The following is a 19,734-nucleotide window of genomic DNA, read 5'->3' on the forward strand; positions in this document are numbered from 1 at the left end:
TATATAGCATTGGGGCTAATTGTTCTTTAAATGTTTGGTAGAATTCACATGTGAATCCATCTGGTCCTGGGGATTTTTTCTTAGAGAGTTGATTAATAGGAATTAATTAATATTTCTTTTTCTGAAATGGGACTATTTAAGCAATTTACTTCCTCCTCTGTTAATCTGGGAAGCCTATATTTTTGGAGATAGTCATCCATTTCACTTAGGTTATCAAATTTATTGGCATAAACTTAGGTAAAGTAACTTCTTATTACTGCTTTAATTTCCTCTTCATTGGTGGAAAGTTCTCCCTTTTCATTTTTAAGACTAACAATTTGATTTTCCTCTTTCCTTTATCTAATCAGATTTACCAAAGGTTTATCTATTTTATTGGTTTTTTCATAAAACCATCTCTTAGTTTTATTTATTAATTCAATAGGTTTTTTTTTACTTTCAATGTTATTAATTTGTTCTTTTAATTTTAGAATTTCAAGTTTAGTATTTGATTGGGGGTTTTTAATTTGATCTTTTTCTAGCTTTTTAAGTTGCAAGCCCAATTCATTGGTCTTCTCTTTCTCTATTTTATTCAAGTAAGCCTCTGAAGATATAAAATTTCTCCTTATTACCACTTTAGCTGTATCCCACAAATTTTGGTATGATGTCTCATCATTGTCATTATCTTGAGTGAAATTATTAATTATGCCTATAATTTGCTATTTCACCCAATCATTCTTTAAGATGAGATTTTTTAGTTTCCAATAACTTTTTGGTCTTTTTACCCCTAATTTTTTGTTGAATGTAGTTTTTATTGCATCGTGATCTGAAAAGAAAGCATTTACTATTTCTGCCTTCTTGCATTTAATTTTGAGGTCCATATAGGGTCAATTTTTGTATAGGTTCCATGAACTGCTGAGAAGAAAGTATACTCCTTTCTGTCACCATTCAGTTTTCTCCAAAGATCCATCATATCTAATTTTTCTGATATTCTATTTACCTCTTTAATTTCTATCTTATTTGTTTTGTGGTTTGATTTATCTAATTCTGAGAATGCAAGATTGAGATCTCCCGCTATTATAGTTTTGCTGTCTATTTCTTCTTGCAACTCTCTTAACTTCTCCTTTAGGAAGTTAGATGCTATACCACTTGGTGAATATATGTTTAGTATTGATATAGCTTCATTGTCTGTAGTACCCTTTAGCAAGATATAGTTTTTTTCCTTATCTCTTTTGATTAGATCAATTTTTGCTTTTGCTTGATCTGAGATAAAAATGGCTACCCCTGCTTTTTTGACTTAACCTGAAGCATAATAGGTTCTGCTCCAGCCTTTTACCTTTACTATATACGTATCTCCCTGCTTTAAATATGTTTCCTGTAAACAACATATTGTAGACTTCTGACTTTTGATCCAGTCTGCTATCTGCCTCTGCTTTATGGTAGAGTTCATCCCATTCACATTTACAGTTAAAATTACTAATTCTATATTTCCTGCCATCTTATTATCCCCAGATTATGCTTTTCTTTTTCTTGCCCTCCTTACCCCATTTCCCAGTTTTAAACTCATGGGCCCCACTTGCATCACTCAGCTCTCCCTCTTTAGGATCCCTCTCTCCTCCCTTTGAATACCTTCCCCTTTCTTGTACCCTTCCCTTATTACTCATTTCCTTTTCCCTTTTCCTCTCCCACTTTTTAATGAGGTGAGAGAAGATTCTCTGTAAAACAAATATGTCAATTATTTTCTCTTTGAGCCAGCTCTTATGAGAATAAGATTCACATAATGTTCCTCCCCCTCTCAGAGTTCCCTCAGATATGATAGGTTTCCTTTGCTTCTTTGTGGGATGTAGTTTCCCTCTTTTTATCTCCCCTTTTCTCTTTTTTCTGACACTATCCCCTTTCCATTTCTACTTCCCTTTTTAACGTTATATCAGTAAAATTAAATTATACATGTGGTCTTTATGTATATCCACAACTGAAATACAGTTCTCAAGAGTTCCTTTTACCTTTTTCTGCTTCTCTTGAGTCCTATGGTTGGAGATCAGATTTTTTGTTTAGATCTTGTTTTTTCCTTAGAAATAAATGGAATTCATCTGTTTCATTAAATGTCCATCTTCTTCCATGTAAGAAAATGCTCAGCTTAGCTGGGTAGTTTATTCTTGGCTGCATTCCAAGTTCTTTTGCTTTTTTGGAATATCAAATTCCAGGCCCTTCGATCCTTTAATGTGAAGGAAGCTAGATCTTGCGTGATCCTTATTGTGGCACCTCGGTATTTGAATTGTTTTTTCCTGGCTCTTGTAATATTTTTTCCTTAGTCTGATAGTTCTGAAATTTGGCCATAATATTCCTTGGAGTTTTTATTTTAGGGTCTTTTTCAGAAGGTGTTCAATGAATTCTTTCAATGCCTATTTTACCTTCTGATTCTATTACATCTGGGCTGTTCTCTTTGATGATTTCCTGTAAAATAGTATCTAGGCTCTTTTTTCATCATAGTTTTAGGAAAGTCCAATAATCCTCCGATTATCTCTCCTAGATCTATTTTGCAGGTCTGTTATTTTTCCAAGTAGATATTTAACGTTTTTTCCTAATTTTTCTTTTCTATTCTTTCTTTCTTTCTTTCTTTCTTTTTTTTTTTTTTTTTTTTTTTTGGTTTTGCTTGACGGATTCTTGATGTCTCAATGAATCATGCATTTCTATTTGTTCAGTTCTTATTTTTAATGAGTTGTTTTCTTCACTAGCTTTTTTTACTTCTTTTTGTATATGTCCAATTGAGTTTTTAAATGAGTCATTTTGCTCTAGGGAATTTTTTTCCATTTCACTAAATTTTTTTTTTTTTTTTTTAGTGAGTTATTTTTTTTTTTTCCAATTCACAAATCCTACTTTCTTGGGAGTTCTTTATATTTTCCAATTCACAAATCATACTTTTCTGGGATTTCTTTACCTTTTCCAATTCACATTTCAGGAAGTTGTTACTCTCTTGCATAGCTTCTCTTTCCTTTCCCCATTTTTCTTCTAACTCTCTTTTAAGATTTTTAATAGTTTCTTCTAGGAGAGATTTGTGTGATGGGAACCAGGTTACATCCTCCTTTGTGGTTTTGTCTGTAGACTGTTTGCTATTAGTCTCCTCAGGGTTGAAAACCTGCTCTCTTTCTGTATAGAAGCTATCAATTGTCCTTTTGATTTTTTTTCTCATTTTTAAAAAAAGCCTTTAGAGTCTTCCTTCAGGGCAAGGGAGGTTACCAGCTTCCTCTACAGAACAGGGATAGGTGTATGGACAGTAGCTGTCCTGCAAATGGGTTGCAAAGAGTGGCCGAGATATGGGAGTGCTCTGAGAAAAAGTTCCCCACCAGAAGTGACTCAGACCTAGGTAGCACAGGGCCAGGTTGTACAAGTGCCCAGTGAAGAACCCCTCTGTGTGGATTAGCGACTGCCCTGGGGCTAGAGGCTGAGCAGTGAAAGTGTCACTACCCCAAGCCAAAGCCTGCTGTGGGTCTGTGGGTATTTGCAGTTGTCCAGCATATAGCCCAGCAAGGACGGGAAGTGTCTCTGCCCAGGGAAGCACAGTCATGCTGGGGAAGTACTATTGCCCCAAGCCAAACCCTCCACTGTGCAGATTAGAGGCTGCCCTGGGCTGCACCCTACCTTGCCGTAGATTTGTGACTGCCCTGACTGTGCTGCAGAATGCAGCTGCACAGTTGTGCTGTAGTCTGAACTGAGTCACTTCTGGTTTTGGGTGGGTATAGCCAGATCTTGTTAGGTTCTGGTGTTTTTTAGAGTATCTTCTGCCTTTGGCTTTAATTTCTCTGCTGGTCTACTTCGTTGTAATCAAGGCAGAGCAGTTAGCCTATGCCAGAGTCATCTCTATAACTTTTCTAATCATAGAGGCCACCCTGCCCCTGGCTCTCTCCAGACCTTAGCCTCTGGTTCTCTCCCTGCTTATGCTGATCTGCTCTGGCTGTTCAGGACAAACCTTTTCTGGTAATTTTCCAGATTATTTTCAGCTGGTAAATTATACTTCTAATCTTCATGAATTTTACCAGTCAAGTGCTATTTTTTAGGCTGAATTTAATAATTGGTCGTGAGGGTATGAGAGGAGCTTAGAAAGTCACGTGTGCCTTCTCCACCATATTGGCTCCCCAAAAATGTTCTTAAAACAGTCTTGCTGTTACTCTATACAGTATTCTCTTAGTTCTGCTCATTTTGCTCCTCATATTAGCTTGCATCTTACCTATTACTCTTTTTTTTTCTTTTTTGTTCTGTAGACAGAGCTTGCTTATATAGTTCCATTGTGTTCTTTCTTGACACCCTGATTACTCTCTTACAATTAAGCAGAATAAGAAGGCTATTGCACATCTGAGAGGCATTGAGCTACAGGTAAAGTCAGGAGAACTGGTTCAGATTCTGCTTCAGAATTTGAATTAGGAATTTTAGTTATTGTGTGACCCTGAGGAAAGTCATCTTACTTTTCTCGGCCTTAGTTTCCTCATCTGTAAAGAATAGGTTTGTACTCAAAGACCTCTAAGATCCCTTCCAGCTCTATATTTAGAATATTTGCTATAGAACTTTTGTTGGTTTGTATTTATTAGGAATGTTAAAGAATTATCATTATAAATGTTATTAGTATATTAGAAATGTTATGAAACTAATGCTTTCTATTACCTTGAAAGTAGAACAAAATGTTTTTCAGAAGTTCAGTTTCTGCCTTCCCTCTATACAAATTAAAATTATACTCTAAATCCAGTAATTAAGATGAAGGATAACAGAACACAATGATCAACAGTTCTATTTTACCAATTATCAGATGTCCCTAATCTCTCCCACCTTCCATACATATCATACAAAGTTGCCAGATTGAATTTGACCCTATCAATCCTCTAGAAGAAAATCTTGAGTAGGCAGAGAAGCAGTCTAGTATTCCTTTTCTTCAAGTCCAGAAACAAGAAGAAAATGTTAGAATAGCATACTAGTATGGCTTTGCCTACTAAACCACTGAAACAATAGTTGATAACATTTAAAATATATATTAATTTATTTTCCTGTCTTGACAGGCAATATATACTGAACAGTAACTTTCTTTGATTGAGGTTCTGATAGAGGATCTTGTAGTATCTCCAAATTTTCTTTCTGAAGGTGAAGGATCATTATCTGGTGTGTAAGAATCACTTATAATATAAAACTGGATATGAATTTATTCTTGAAATAACATGGAAGCTAATTTTTATGCAAATTATTAATTAGCTTATTTGAAGTCAGTAATATAAGGGAAGAATCCTAACTTGAGAGAAGGAATTTTAAGTCCCAATTGTGATACATACTCCCTGTGAGACATTGGATAAGTTACTTAACTCCCCTGACTTTCAATTGAGGATGAGATGGTTAGTTGAGAGGGCACCTGAGAGTCCTGCCCACTTTAGATGGAATCTAGAACAAATACCATTCATATTTAGGTTTAATTAAAGTTTTACCATAGTTGAGATGTTTATTTAATGTTTACCATTATACACCTTAAGAAATGACAATCCTCAAGTTAGTGTCCTTTAAATTTTAGAACTAAATTTACTATGAATCTGGACTTTTGATGCCAAATAAATTGTTCTTCTCTCTCGTTTTCCTTTTCACTTATTCACTTAGTACACAGAAGGTGAAGCTAAGAAGGTGGGAGTTGTTGGCTGGGTTAAAAATACCAGCCAAGGAACAGTAAAAGGCCAAGTTCAAGGTCCTGAAGATAAAGTCAACTCCATGTAAGTAATAAAATATTTTCAATACTTGCTACTTGAAACAGCAAAATTAATAAATGAAAATATAGAGGCAATCTGTGAAATGTTTAAAGGTATTTCCAAAAGTTAAAAATTAGTCTTTTCTTTAAAGCTTCTCACATTGTTGTCACAAGCAATCAGATAATGTTAATCAGGTACAGAAAATACACTAAAATACAATACTATTGGATAGTTAATTACTGGAGTACTTATCATTGCCAAATACTTATTTTTGGTGATCAAATGAACAGGACTTACTGTGAGAATTTATGATCTTATGGTAGAATTTGGTAACAATATGTTAGTGCCATCATTGTGAAATTGTGTTGGTTAGGGCAATGTTATGTGGAAAATACCTGAATAGTGGTATAACATTTTTAGTGTGTGTGTGTGTGTGTGTGTGTGTGTGTGTGTGTGTGTGTGTATGTGTGTGAAAATAAATAAATAAATATAAACACACACACACACACACACACACATAAATATAATAGCAAGCTTTTTAAAAATCCTTTTTTAAAATATAAGAACAAGAAGAAGAAATAGGATTTAGCTCAAAACTTTTATGGCAATGTGGTTTCCAAGGGATGTTAGCTGGGGCTTAGAAGATATCTCCTTGGTAAAATTCCATGAAACTTTAGGGAACTTAAAGACATTCTCTTCCAGTCTCTATTAGACCTATTCACTATTTCTTATACGTGTGTGTGTGTGTGTGTGTGTGTGTGTGTGTGTGTGTAATCCCTTAGATTTCCTTTTAAGAAAGTTTTGATATCTTTTATTTTTATATTATAAACATTTATAGATTATTCTCACTTCAGGGGAACTTTGCTGACTTCATCTGAAAGTGCATGTAACATTTCACATCTCTACTTTCTTTTTTTCTTTTTAAAGCTTTTTATTTTCAAAACATATGCATATTTTTCAACATTCATGCTTGCAAAATCTTGTTCCAAAATTTTTTTCTCCCTCCCTTCCCCTTACCCCTCCCCTAGATGACAAGTAATCCAATATATTACATTTATTTTTTTTAAAATAGTAGAAATATATTTTCTCTTCCATTCCCTTCCCATTGAAAAAAAATTTTTGTAACAGATCTGCCAAAACAAATTCACAGAATATCTGTATACATGTGTGTATGTATAAAATTTATGTATACATCTTTGTGACTTCTTTGTAATGGATAGCACCACTTCTCCAAATTCACTAATTGTAAATTGTATTGATCATTGATCTTACAACTTAAAATTTTTGAAATAATATTATTATTGTATTAATTGTTCTCTTTTCTATGCATATTATTTGTCATCATTTTATAAATTATCAAAATTATTTTTATAATACTGATGTTATAACTTGTTACTCTTATTGCTTTTATTTGCTTGATTCTTCATCAGTGCATGTGCATCTTTTCATATCTTTTTGAAATTATCTATTTCTTTCAGTGCAATTATATTCCATCACATTCATATGTCATATTTTAATCAGCCATTTTTTCCAATTGTTGGACATTCCAGCTTTTTGCTACCACAAAAAGTTACTATAAATACTTTGTTCTTAAAATATCTTTTCTTCTTCTTTGATCCCTTTTGATATAGTCTTCATTTGCATCAAAGGAAATGTACTATATTTAGTAACTTTTTGGGTATAATTCCAAATATTTTTCCAGAATAGAAACCCTTTAGGTCAGTGGTTCTCAAACTTTTGTTTTTAGTATCTTTATCCTATTAAAAATTATTGAGGATCTCTCCAAAGCGTTTTTGTTTATCTGAATTATATTTATAGACATTTACCATATTGGAAATAAAAACTATTTTTGAATTTGTAGACCCTCTAAAAGGGTTTCAGAGATCCCCAGGATTCTCTAGACTATTCTTTGAGAATCACTACTCTAGGTCTATCAACAGTGCTTCAATGTGTGTGCATTCTCATTCCAAAAATGACAGAAAACTATAATTTTTTTAGCTGGGTTCAATCTACCAATCTTAATTCCACTTACCAATATTGATGCATAGTTCACATCTCTTCATCTTTTTCAAAGATAATGAAAAACTTTGTTAATTATTTTGCTTAATTCTAGGCATCTATATTTTCAAAAAATTCCCTGGTATAGAAGTTTTATAATTCTTCCTTTTTATATATTTATATATTTATTTACTGTCTCCTTTCCTGGATTGTTAACTCTTAGAAAGTTCTACTTTATATTGTGACTGTTTGCTTCTTCTTAGAGCTGTTGGTGTTTATGGACTTTTTTTCTCCTTGTACCAAACCCTAAGTATGTATAAAATAAACATAAAATAAATACCAGATACTTCACAAGATGGGGTCCTAGCATTTGGGGGGAAATCAAAAAAGTGTATGTTTAGAAGATGGTAGCTGGGTTGCAATTGAAAGAAGAGAAGGACTCTACAAGGCAGAAGTTAGAGGAGAGGTCATTCCAAAGATTGGGCAGGGAGCAGATGGTGGGTGAACAAATGGTGGCCAATTCAAAGACACAGGCATAAGAGATAGAATATCTTGAGTAAGGTGCAAAGGGAAGGGTAGTTTGGCTTTACTGTGTGGTACAAGCAGTGGAAATGTATGATGACTTGCTTCAGGGAAGGCAGTTAAGCTTTTGCAGTAGTCCAGGTAAAAGGTGATTGAGGATATGGAATATGTGAGTAGAAAGGCAAAGTCACATGTAAGAAATATAGGTTGTAGAGAGAGAAATAATAGGATTTGGCCACTGATTGTATTGTGAAGAAGAGTGAACACTCCAGGATAATCTTAAGGTTATAAAACTGAGATTGGAAAATGATGGTGCCTCTGATAGAAAGAAGGATGAGTTTTTGGGGAAAACAATGAGTTTTGTTCCACACAAAACAAGTTTGAGTGTTTATAGGACATCTAATTTAAACTGCCTATTGGGCAGCTAGTGATGCAGGACTGAAGCTGAAGGGAGAAAAGCTGAGTAGAAACTATAACTCTGTGGGAGTTTTTAAAGTCACTAAGAGAGAAAATGTAGCATGATCAGAGACCTCTGTCCTTTTAAGGATAATACTTAGGCCAAGAGTCTCTTCATTTGCCACCTGGCTAATTTATGCCATCATGCTCCAGGACTTTGTCATCTTGTAAGATCACTTCAGACCTGGGACTCCCAGTGGTCCCTTCTGTCCTTGAGGTTTCTCTCGCTATTAGGAGGTTAGGAGGAGAGAGCTTCCCTTAGAACCAGGAACCCTGACCAGCCACCCTGCCGTATTCTTCTGGACTTCTCTACTTCCCCCAGTCCGCCACCATACTTTTATTAAAGCTTCCTTTTGTGTACTGTTTTCCCATTAGACTGTGAACACCTCATGGTCGGGGACTGTCTTTTTTTTTTTAAACCTTTGTATCTCTGGCACTTAGCATAGTGCCTAGGTCATAATTGGCACTTAATGTTTATTGATTGAGAGCCCAGGACATAGTCCTGAGGAACATCTGTGAAGGGGTTTGATATTGATATGAGCCTTCTGATAAAGGATACTGAAATGTAGTCAGATAGGTAAGTGTCAGGAAGGAGTAGTGTTTTTAAAAGAGAGAGAGAATCTAAGAAGACAGGGTAGTCATTGGTTTCAGACGCAGCAGAAATCTTAAGAAAATGATTATTAGCTTTGTTAATTAAGATATCATTAGTAACTTTGGAGACACTTTGGTGATTCCTTCACAACACAATCAATTGACTAATTAAGGGCAGAAGCCAGATTGGAAAAAAGTTGAGAAGTGAGAGCAATAGAAATGGTATAAGTTTTTCTTTGTGTTTGGCTGTAAAAGGGAGGAGAGATAAAAGACAGTAATTTCAGGGTATGGTCAGTTCTAGAGAAGCTCCAAAGAAGACTTATTGTCATTTTCTATGCCATTTCAGTTGCAACCAGTTCCGTAAGAGTAAGAGATTTCCTTTGAAAAGGGCGTAAGGAGTTGCTGTTCAACAACTGTCATTTCAGAAGGAACTGCACTTAAGACAAATCTTGCTTATAAGCAAAATCTATGAAGTAGCTATTTAACAGCTATTTCTATTCTGTTCATGTTTATTCTATTCTGTTCTATTTAAAAATAAAATTTCTTGTGATGGTCTATGCGGACATCCATAATAAAAGTATCAAAAAGACATTTTCTAGGATTTGTTATTGCTCTTACAAATAAACCTAGAAGTATTTACATTAATCAAAAATATAATATATTGTATACCTTGATTTTTAAATTCTCAAATATTTATGTAGTACCATCTATTTGCAGGGCATGGAGGATACAAAAATGATAAACAAAAAAAAAGTTCTTTATCTCAGACAACTTACAATCTTACAGGAAATATGTGTTGTAGAGAATATCTAGAAGCAAAGATACAATTTACAAAATCTTAATCCTATATCTCATTCCATGCTGTATCCTCCCAGCTATCTTTCCATTCTTAGCACTCTCCAGAGAGAAAGGAAGTTTTGGTACTAGTACTGAGTAAATATCATTCACTTTCAACAGTAGTTCTCATTTTGCTGAGGAAGTTGAAATTAAAGAGTTCACAAGAAAGATTATAATTTACCTCTTTTTAGCTAAGATTTGGGAATGTTTTTGGAAACATTTTTGTAATTTATAAATGAACATTTTGTATTTAAGTCTTTTTTGGTAATAACCACAACTCTTAGTTCAATTCAATGGTTTCAAGCTGTTGTAAATCTCATGTATAGACTGAAACTCAACTAAATTGTTCATTTGTCAAATAGGGACTGATAGAAAATCCCAGAAGTTTTTAAAGACCTCCTGCAATTACAAAACATTTAATTTCTTTCTTGAGAATAATATGAAAAAGAACAAATCAGCTGCAGGGTGCTTTACAATAAAAGTCACTTAAAATTGTAATGGTAATCACACTTTAAATCTGTAGCAAATGATATTGTGAAATTTATTTTTAAACACCAAAACAGATGATTTAATTTAAACATAAAGAAATAGCGAGTTTCAAAATTGAAATGTGTTTGTGTCATGTTTTTTTCATTGTTTCATGATTAATATTCTTTCTCTGTTTTTATTATACCAGTTCATATTCTTTTAAATTGTTTGGAAAGGAGCTTAAAATTAATCTTGTATCATCTCTATAATATAGAGCTCTATAAAGGCATAGAAATTTAGGCTTGTAGACCTAGAGCTATAAAGAATCTTAGAAGCCATCTAGTTCAATGTAAAGTCTGGACTAGCTTCCTGGAGGCCTCAGGATTAGCCACGGTCAGGATAAGCAAAAGTCCTTGGTCTTTAGGGGGAGAAGTGAAGGTGATGGACAGAACTGCCAGGAGTTTTGCCAAAGATTCCTTCTTGATTCTAGAGTCCAGAATCTCCACACTTTTCTCCTCTCTGTCCTGCAACCAAGTGAAGTTCTCTCACCTCTCTCTCTTCATCCCCTAATTCTTACCTATAATTCTCTTAACCCCAAATATTGAGCCAACATTAACTGAGAGAAGAGAAATTCCAAACATATGCTAATAGAGTTATTGTCCACTAGGTAATTAGCCTTAAGTGCTTGGTTATCTGATTCAAGCACACCTTTTAAGAATTTCAGCCCTTTACAATTCAGCCCTTTTATTTTTCAGTTGAGAAAACTATAATTTTATCTCTATAGATAGAAGTAGATCTATCTCATTCAGAAATAAGTGAGATATAAAGACAAAAGGCATCGATGAAATAAAATAATATGGATTATAGTCACCTAGAGCTACTGCTAATAACAAAAATGCAAAGAAAGCATCATAGCATAGTTTTAATGTAGTCATGGCTAAAAATTTATGTAAAGGAGGGAACTTCACTACTCACATCAATTAATATGATCAGTCAAAGCTTCTGAAATATAATCACAGGTATTAAGTGCGAGTATAGTCACATTGACTTAGGTTTTAATTTATAAACAAAACTAAGACTTGATTACTTTTAAAAATAAGAACTCTCATCATAAACTAGTATTATTAAGGAATTTTCCACACACATATGTGTGATTTAAATGTTTCTTAGGATTTAAGTTTTTCTATACCTTTTTGATATCACTATGTTTGATACTTTATCTCAAAATTTCCTACTCTTTAGCATCTTGCTTACCTTTCCTGGTATTATTATCCCTATCCATTACTAGTACTATTGACTTTCTGTCTTTCTACTTCCTTTCCTGTCCCTTTCTTATCTTTCAGTTCTTCCCTATTTTCCCAAACATAGAGCACCACTTTCTCAGAAGATCCTAAGGATCAATTAACTGGTTGCTACAAATAAGTTGTAACAAATTACCAAAAAATGATTGATTCTTGAAGAGGCTGACTTTTTTTAGTCAGATTTTAACATCATGCTGATATTTGCGTTCTCTTACAGTTCCTTCAATTATTTATAAATTGTACCTCAAATTGATGCACCTCAAAGTAACCCCAGTAAACTGATTGAGTAGTGAAGATTTAGTCAAAGACATAATGTCCAACGAGGATACTTTGTCTAAGTCTAATCTTCAAGTTTCAGATAGACAAAAAAGAGACTTGCCTTTGTTATCTGCATAAAACTTGGCCCGGATTAATAACCCTGCATATTATTTCCTTCATATTACTTTCATATGATGTAAGAGAGAACAGGTAGAGGTAAAAGATATATAAATATATATACACACACACACACACACACATACACATATAAATCATCTTTATGAATCATGGCACCTGCCAAGAAACTCATTTCAAAGAATCTGTAATCATTTGACTTAATGGATATGTTTTATGCAACATATTTCATTCACTCAAATGGATAATTGTTTTAGTATTAGAACAGAAGCTATGCTTATTGGAACCTTTTATTAAGCAAAAATATGTCTTGTGGTACTTAATAGCTATACTTTTAAATTTTTACTTATGGAAAATCACCACAAGTCACCATACATAGGAATGTGATATTTTAAAAATAAGCATTATACATTCTTTGCCTATCATATGCATGGATGATACTGTACTAGGTATTGAATTATTAGAAAATAGTAATATAAAATTAATATATAGTAAGGAAAGTAAATGTAGCAATAAATTCTTTGATACACATTGCATAGCATTTCATAGTTTATAGAATAGTTTGTTTAAAAAATGCTTTTCTTTGAACAGTCTGTAAGTTTAATATTTTGATTAGAAGTATCCCTATTTTGCCTATAGCAAATAAGCCTATGGAGGTCAAGTGACTTCAGTCCTGAAACCAATTAGGACTGGGATTTCAATCCAAGATTTCAGACTTCTAGTCCAGTTTCCATTTCACTACAACTATGCTGAATTATTTTCCCTTTAACTTTAAAATAAGAGGTTTTATATCTTTTCAGGGTAATATCAAAATCAAGAAAGAAAACTATAGAGTTAAATTATTTTTAAGGGCATGGATATAGAAATGAAAATAAAAATGTGGAATATAAGAATGACTATAATTTAGATGAGGCATTAGTTGAAAATGAAACAAATAATTCCATTATTGTTACTAGGTCAACAACACCGAAGGATATTGTGCAGATGTGTATGTGTTTTCTTCTTTTGTCGCATTTTGTTAGTTCAGATGAGTGATGGCTTTCTTATATATATTGTACTACATGTATCCAGTTTTATAGTTGTTCCATCAACATTTTTTGGTGGAAGAACAATTTCCAACCTATTATTTTATTAAGTTACAACTCCACATTTTGCAAAGTAAGACAGGAAAAATCCATTATATCTGTGAATAATAACTTTAAGTCCATTCACAGCATATATCAATTATGTTTAGATGATATACAAACAAAACATGATTTCCCCCAAGGAGAGAACAGATAGGGAAGACCAAAAAAACTTTTGGCTTTATTACATTGAATGTATTTTTTCCCATAGTCAGAACAAAATAATTTAATAGTCTAAAAACCTTTGTTAGCAATTTGGGCCCATTAGAAAAATTCTAAAAGCAAAGTTGTACCCTAATTGTCATATTTGCATTTTTACTCATTTATAATATTTAGAAGCTAATTGCTTCTGAGGTTTTGTGTTCAGTTGTAAGAATCACATTTTTAAAAGCTAATTGGAAAACTGGAATACTTCCAAAGAAGGGCATCAAGAGGCAAGGGGCCTGGAAATTGCCGTGAAAACTGGGGCTGCTTCCCCAGGAGACATGCTTGAGGGGATAATGTAACTCTTTTCAGTTTTTTCAAAGGACTATCATGAGAAGAATCTGATTTAGTGATAAGAATATGACTCTGGAGTCAGGAGAATCTGGTCCAAAACCTTTCTTATTCATTTCTGTGACTTGGGCAATTCCCAAACTAATTTGGGTCATCATTTCTTTGTAAAATTAGAGAGTTGAACTGGAAGCATTTAAAGTCTCTTCCAACTTTGTGTCTGTGATCCTATGTGTAAAAGGGGAATAATATCCCTTTGATATTGTCCTTAGAAGGCTGATCTAGGAAGAATAGATAGAAATAAGAAGTAGGCAGATTTTGGTTTAACAGAAGGAAGAATTTTCTTTTTTTTTCTTTTTTTTACTTTTTAATAGCTTTTTATTTACAAGTTATATGTATGGGTAACTTTACAGCATTGATAATTGCCAAATCTTTTGTTCCAGTTTTTCCCCTCCTTCTCCCCACCCCCTCCCCTAGATGGCAGAATGACCAGTAGATGTTAAATATATTAAAGTATAAATTAGATATACAATAAATATACATGATCAAACCGTTATTTTGCTATACAAAAAGAATCAGATTCTGAAATATTATACAATTAGCCTGTGAAGGAAATCCAAAATGCAGGCAGGCAAAAATATAGGGATTGGGAATTCATTGGAATGGTTCTTAGTCATCTCCCAGAGTTTTTTCGCTGGGTATAGCTGGTTCAGTTCATTATTACTCCATTGGAACTGGTTTGGTTCATCTCATTGCTGAGGATGGCCAGGTCCATCAGAATTGGTCATCATGTAGTATTGTTGTTGAAGTATATAATGATCTCCTGGCCCTGCTCGTTTCACTCAGCATCAATTCGTGTAAGTGTCTCCAGGCCTTTCTGAAATCATCCTGTTGGTCATTTCTTACCAAACAATAATATTCCATAATATTCATATACCACAATTTATTCAGCCATTCTCCAATTGATGAGCATCCACTCAGTTTCCAGTTTCTGGCCACTACAAAGAGGGCTGCCACAAACATTCGTGCACATACAGATCCCTTTCCTTTCTTTATGATCTCTTTGGGATATAAGCCCAGTAGTAACACTGCTGGATCAAAGGGTATGCACAGTTTGATAACTTTTTGAGCATAATTCCAAATTGCTCTCCAGAATGGCTGGATGTATTCACAATTCCACCAACAATGTATCAGTGTCCCTGTTTTCCCACATCCCCTCCAACATTCCACATTATCTTTCCCTGTCATTCTAGCCAGTCTGACAGGTGTGTAGTGGTATTTCAGAGTTGTCTTAATTTGCATTTCTCTGATTGATAATGACTTGGAGCATCTTTTCATATAGCTAGAAATAGTTTCAATTTCTTCGTCTGAGAATTGTCTGTTCATATCCTTTGACCATTTATCAATTGGAGAATGGCTTGATTTCTTATAAATTGGAGTCAATTCTCTATATATTTTGGAAATGAGGCCTTTATCAGAACCTTTGACTTAAAAATGACTATAAAAATATTTTCCCAGTTTATTATTTCCCTTCTAATCTTGTCTGCATTAGTTTTGTTTGTACAAAAACTTTTCAGTTTGATGTAATCAAAATTTTCTATTTTGTGATCAGAAATGATCTCTAGTTCTTTTCTGGTCATAAATTCAAAAGGAAGAATTTTCTAACAATTTATGATCTGTACCAAAATAGAGTGAACTATTTTAACAAAGTAAGGTATTGAAGGGATTCCTTACTGAGTGAGTAATATTCTTACATATAATCTGTCTAAATTTAAGATTGCTTGTGGCTTATATATAAAATTTAAAGATTGACTGGAATAATTGGCATATTCTTTACCTTCTTGAATTCTTAACAATAACACGTCGCTTTAGCTATGAAATCATATTGCTCTGAATTTCTAGAAGTAATGGGTATAGATTATAATGAAATGCTGCATTTTGTGAAGACCAAAATTGCCATGTTGAACAATTAGTATCATATCCAAAATTACTTATTATAATTTTAAAATTTGACTTTTAGATCCTGCCCCCATAGTGATTTTTGTGTGACCAGGACAGAGTCCTATCTTTATTTTAGCTAGTACTTTTCATTTAATGATCTCTAAACAGTTTGGACACATTTCTTAACACAATCATCATAGTATCCTAATGTGAAACAAATGGCAGTAATGATATTTTAAAGAAAAATTTCACTAGATGCTCCATTAGATTGGCTTAAGTATATTTTAGTAGAATGAGAAAATATTGAAGAACTATATTATATAAAAATATTTAAAGGGTAACATATGCACAGCTGTTGGAGTTCTTCATTGCTATATATACACTAGATTTTATACTTTTTTTTTTAGAATTTTAATAGCTTTTTACTTTTCCAAATACAAGCAAAGTTAGTTTTCAACATTAACCTTTGCAAAACCTTGCATTCCAAATTTTTCTCTCCCCCTTCACCCTTTCTTATAGACAGCAAGCAATCCAATATAGGTTAAACATTTGCAGTTCTTCTGTACATATTTCCATATTCATCATCCACAAGAAAAATCAGATCAAAAGGTGAAAGAAAAAGAGACATGAGGGGAAAAAACTAAGCAAACAACCAACAACAACAAAAAAAAAATACTATGCTTTGATCCACATTCAGTCTCCATTATTTTCTCTCTGGATGCAGATGGTGCTATCCATCTCAAGTCTATTGGTATTCCCTTAAACCAATTCATTGTTGAAAAGAGCCAAGACCATCCCAATTGATCATCACATAATCTTGTGGTTGTACAATGTTCTCCTGGTTCTGCTCACTTCACTTAGCATCAATTTATGCAAGACTTTCCAGGCTTTTCTGAAATCAGCCTTTTCAGCATTTCTTACAGAACAATAATATTCCATTGCATTCATCACATTGATGAATCCATATTCAATCATTCCTCAACTGATGGGCATCCACACAGTTTCCAGTTTCTTGCTTTTTTTATAGTGGCAAACATTTTTGTAGTGCTATAAACATTTTTGCATATGTAGGTCCTTTCCCCTTTTTTATTTCTTTGGAATACAAACCTAATAGAGACACTGCTGGATCAAAAGGTATGCACAGTTTGATAGCCCTTTGGGCATAGTTCAAAATTGCTCTTCAGAATGGTTGGATGATTTTCCAATTCTACCAACAATGTATTAGTATTCCAGTTTTCCTACTTCCCCTTCAAGATTTATCATTATCTTTTCCTGTCATTTTAGCCAATATAAAGGGTGTAAAATGATACCTCTGAGTTGTCTTAATTTATATTTCTCTAACTAATTTAGAACATTTTTTCAGATGACTAGAAATAACTTTAATGTCATCATCTGAAAATTGTCTGTTCATATCCTTTGATCATTTATCAATTTAGGAATGTCTTATATTCTTATAAATTTGAGTCAGTTCTCCATATATTTTAGAAATGAGGTGAGAAACACTGGATATAAAATTTTTTTCCCCAGCTTCCTGCTTTCCTTCTAATCTTGGCTGAATTGGTTTTGTTTATTAAAAAAAAAAAAAAAAAAACCCAAACCTTTAAATGTAATGTAAAGAGTTTATATTTCAAAACTGTTCACTGTTCTTTTACCTTCTTTAATATTGCAAATTTGTAGCTTAGCCACCTAAATACATACTTTATGATTCTAAATCACAACTTTAACATGTATGCTTTTTTGTTTTCATTAATTGTATTTTAAAGAATCTCAACAGTTTGTATTGGAGGAAACTTGGTTATGCCTTATAGGTCATAGGAACAATATTGAACCACCAATTTAATTCAGGGGATTTGAGTATCTGGTGATAAAAAGAAAAGAGAGCTATTCATTAGAAGATGGAAGAGAGAATATCTTGGTCTAGATTTTCTCTTGGCCTCCCTCCTCACCCACCAATTGTGGGAAGGTCTTGTGAATTTTGGATGAATTGGGACTTTCTATCCACCCATTAATACCATGATGCACTTCTGGGAACCACTGATTGTAGTTCTTTGGGACAGATTGGGGATGAGATGAAGAAAGCAGATTCAAGGCTTTAAAAAGAACCTAATAAGAAGTCAACAAGATATTTTTAAGTTCTTACTATGTTCCAAGCATTGTGCTGAGCACTGACATACAAAGAAAGACAAAACCATATTCTGTCTTCAAGAAATTCATGTTCTAATGCAAACAATTAGATACATACGTACGTGTGTGTGTGTGTGTGTGTGTGTGTGTGTGTGTACAGACAGAATTGGAGAAGGTACTAGCATTGAGCGAGATTGGGAAAGGTTTCTTCAAGAAGGCAGTATTTGACCTAAGATTTAAAAGAAGCTAGGAATTGTCTTGAATGAGTAGGGGGAAACTTTTTAGACATAGGAAAACAGCCAGTTAAGTGTCTGGAATTGGAGAGTTATCCATGAAAAACAGTAAGGCTAGTTTGGCTAAATTACAGAATACACAGAGAGAAGTAAAGTGTAAGAAGACTGAAGGGTAAGGAAAGGCCAGGCTGTAAAGGATTTTAAAAGTCAAACGGGATTTTATGTTTCATCCTGGGGATGATTAGGAGCCACTGGAGTGTGCTGAGTAGCAGGGATTAACATGGTCAGACCTGCCCTTTAGGAAGATTAATTTGACAACTGAGTAGAGAATTGATTAGAGTAGAGAGGGGCCAACAAGAAGGCCTATTGCAGCAGTACAGGAATGAAATAATGAAGATCTTCACCAGGGTCGTGACAGGGTCAGAAGAGAGAAGCGAGTGAATGTTAAGAGATGGTGTGAAGTTAGAAATGGCAACAGTTAGGTAGGGAAAGTAAGCATGAAGAGTCAAGAATGACAGCAAGGTTTTGTGGGCCTGGTTGACCAGTAGGGAGGTATGCCTGGGACAATAATGGAGTTAAAAAGAGGAAGTTTGGAAAAGATAATTTTAGTTTTAGACATGATGAATTTAAGATATCTGGGGGATATTTCATTCAAGATAACCTACAGGCATTTATTTAAAGATGTGAGATGAGAAATTCCAAGAGAAGAGGGGTCATGTCTGAGAATTGTTTGCATGCAGATGATAATTGAATCCATGAGAGTTAATGAGATAACTAAGCAAGATAGGATACATGATGAAGAAAAGAAGGCCTAGGACAGAGCTTTGGGGCATACCCACAATTAGTGGGCATCTTTGTGGAAGCTAAGAAGGAATGGTTACACTGGTAAGAGGAATCCCAGGAGACAATAGTGTCAAAAACCTAGATTAGAAGAGAATATTAAGGAGGACTGAAAAGAGGTCAAGAAGAATGAAGATCAAGAAAAGGCTCTTGGATCTGGCCATGCACAGATCATTGGTAAACCAGATTGCAGAGAGTTAAGTAGAGAGTGAGAAGCATTATAGATGGTTTCTCAAGATTAGCCACAAACAGGAGAGCTACAGGGCAATAACTCATGAGCCTGGTCAAATCAAATGAGAGGTTTTTAAGGTTGGGAAAGACTTGGATGCTTTTTAGGCAGCTAGAAAGTAACTATTAGGCAGAGATTTGGGACAGTAGTGATTGTTATCTGCTGGAGAAGATGGGTTAGAATCCAATTAAAGGTGTATGTAAAGGGCTTTGCATTGGCCCAGAAGGGCTATCTCTGAGTAAAATGGGTAAGGGAGGAGTTACTAGGTGAAGATATATGAGCAGTGTGAGATGTGAAAAAGGAAAGGAGTATCTTTCAGCTTAACAGAATAGATTGGACTTCTGGGAAATATTTTTATTGCAGTGGGTGCCTTTTTGAAAAGTTTAAATTTTTAATATTTTTTTAAAATTGAAGAAGTTTTGAAAAATTTCTCCAGCAGCAATTTTAACTGGCAAAAATATTAAGTCAAAAGAGTAACTAAAGGCATTATTATAA

General features: G+C 33.9%; 1 protein-coding gene across 1 annotated transcript in view; it reads left to right on the forward strand.

The window, feature by feature from the left end:
- Positions 1 to 19,734, forward strand: part of ACYP2 (acylphosphatase 2) — a 208,609-nt gene that overhangs the window by 32,393 nt on the left and 156,482 nt on the right. The window contains exon 3 of the mRNA XM_051975272.1: positions 5,605 to 5,714. Within this exon, the coding sequence (XP_051831232.1) occupies positions 5,605 to 5,714 (110 nt within the window). The remainder of the gene's footprint in view (positions 1 to 5,604; positions 5,715 to 19,734) is intronic.

Source organism: Antechinus flavipes, chromosome 2 (assembly GCF_016432865.1).
Source record: "Antechinus flavipes isolate AdamAnt ecotype Samford, QLD, Australia chromosome 2, AdamAnt_v2, whole genome shotgun sequence".
In the NCBI taxonomy this organism is placed as follows: Eukaryota; Metazoa; Chordata; class Mammalia; order Dasyuromorphia; family Dasyuridae; genus Antechinus; species Antechinus flavipes.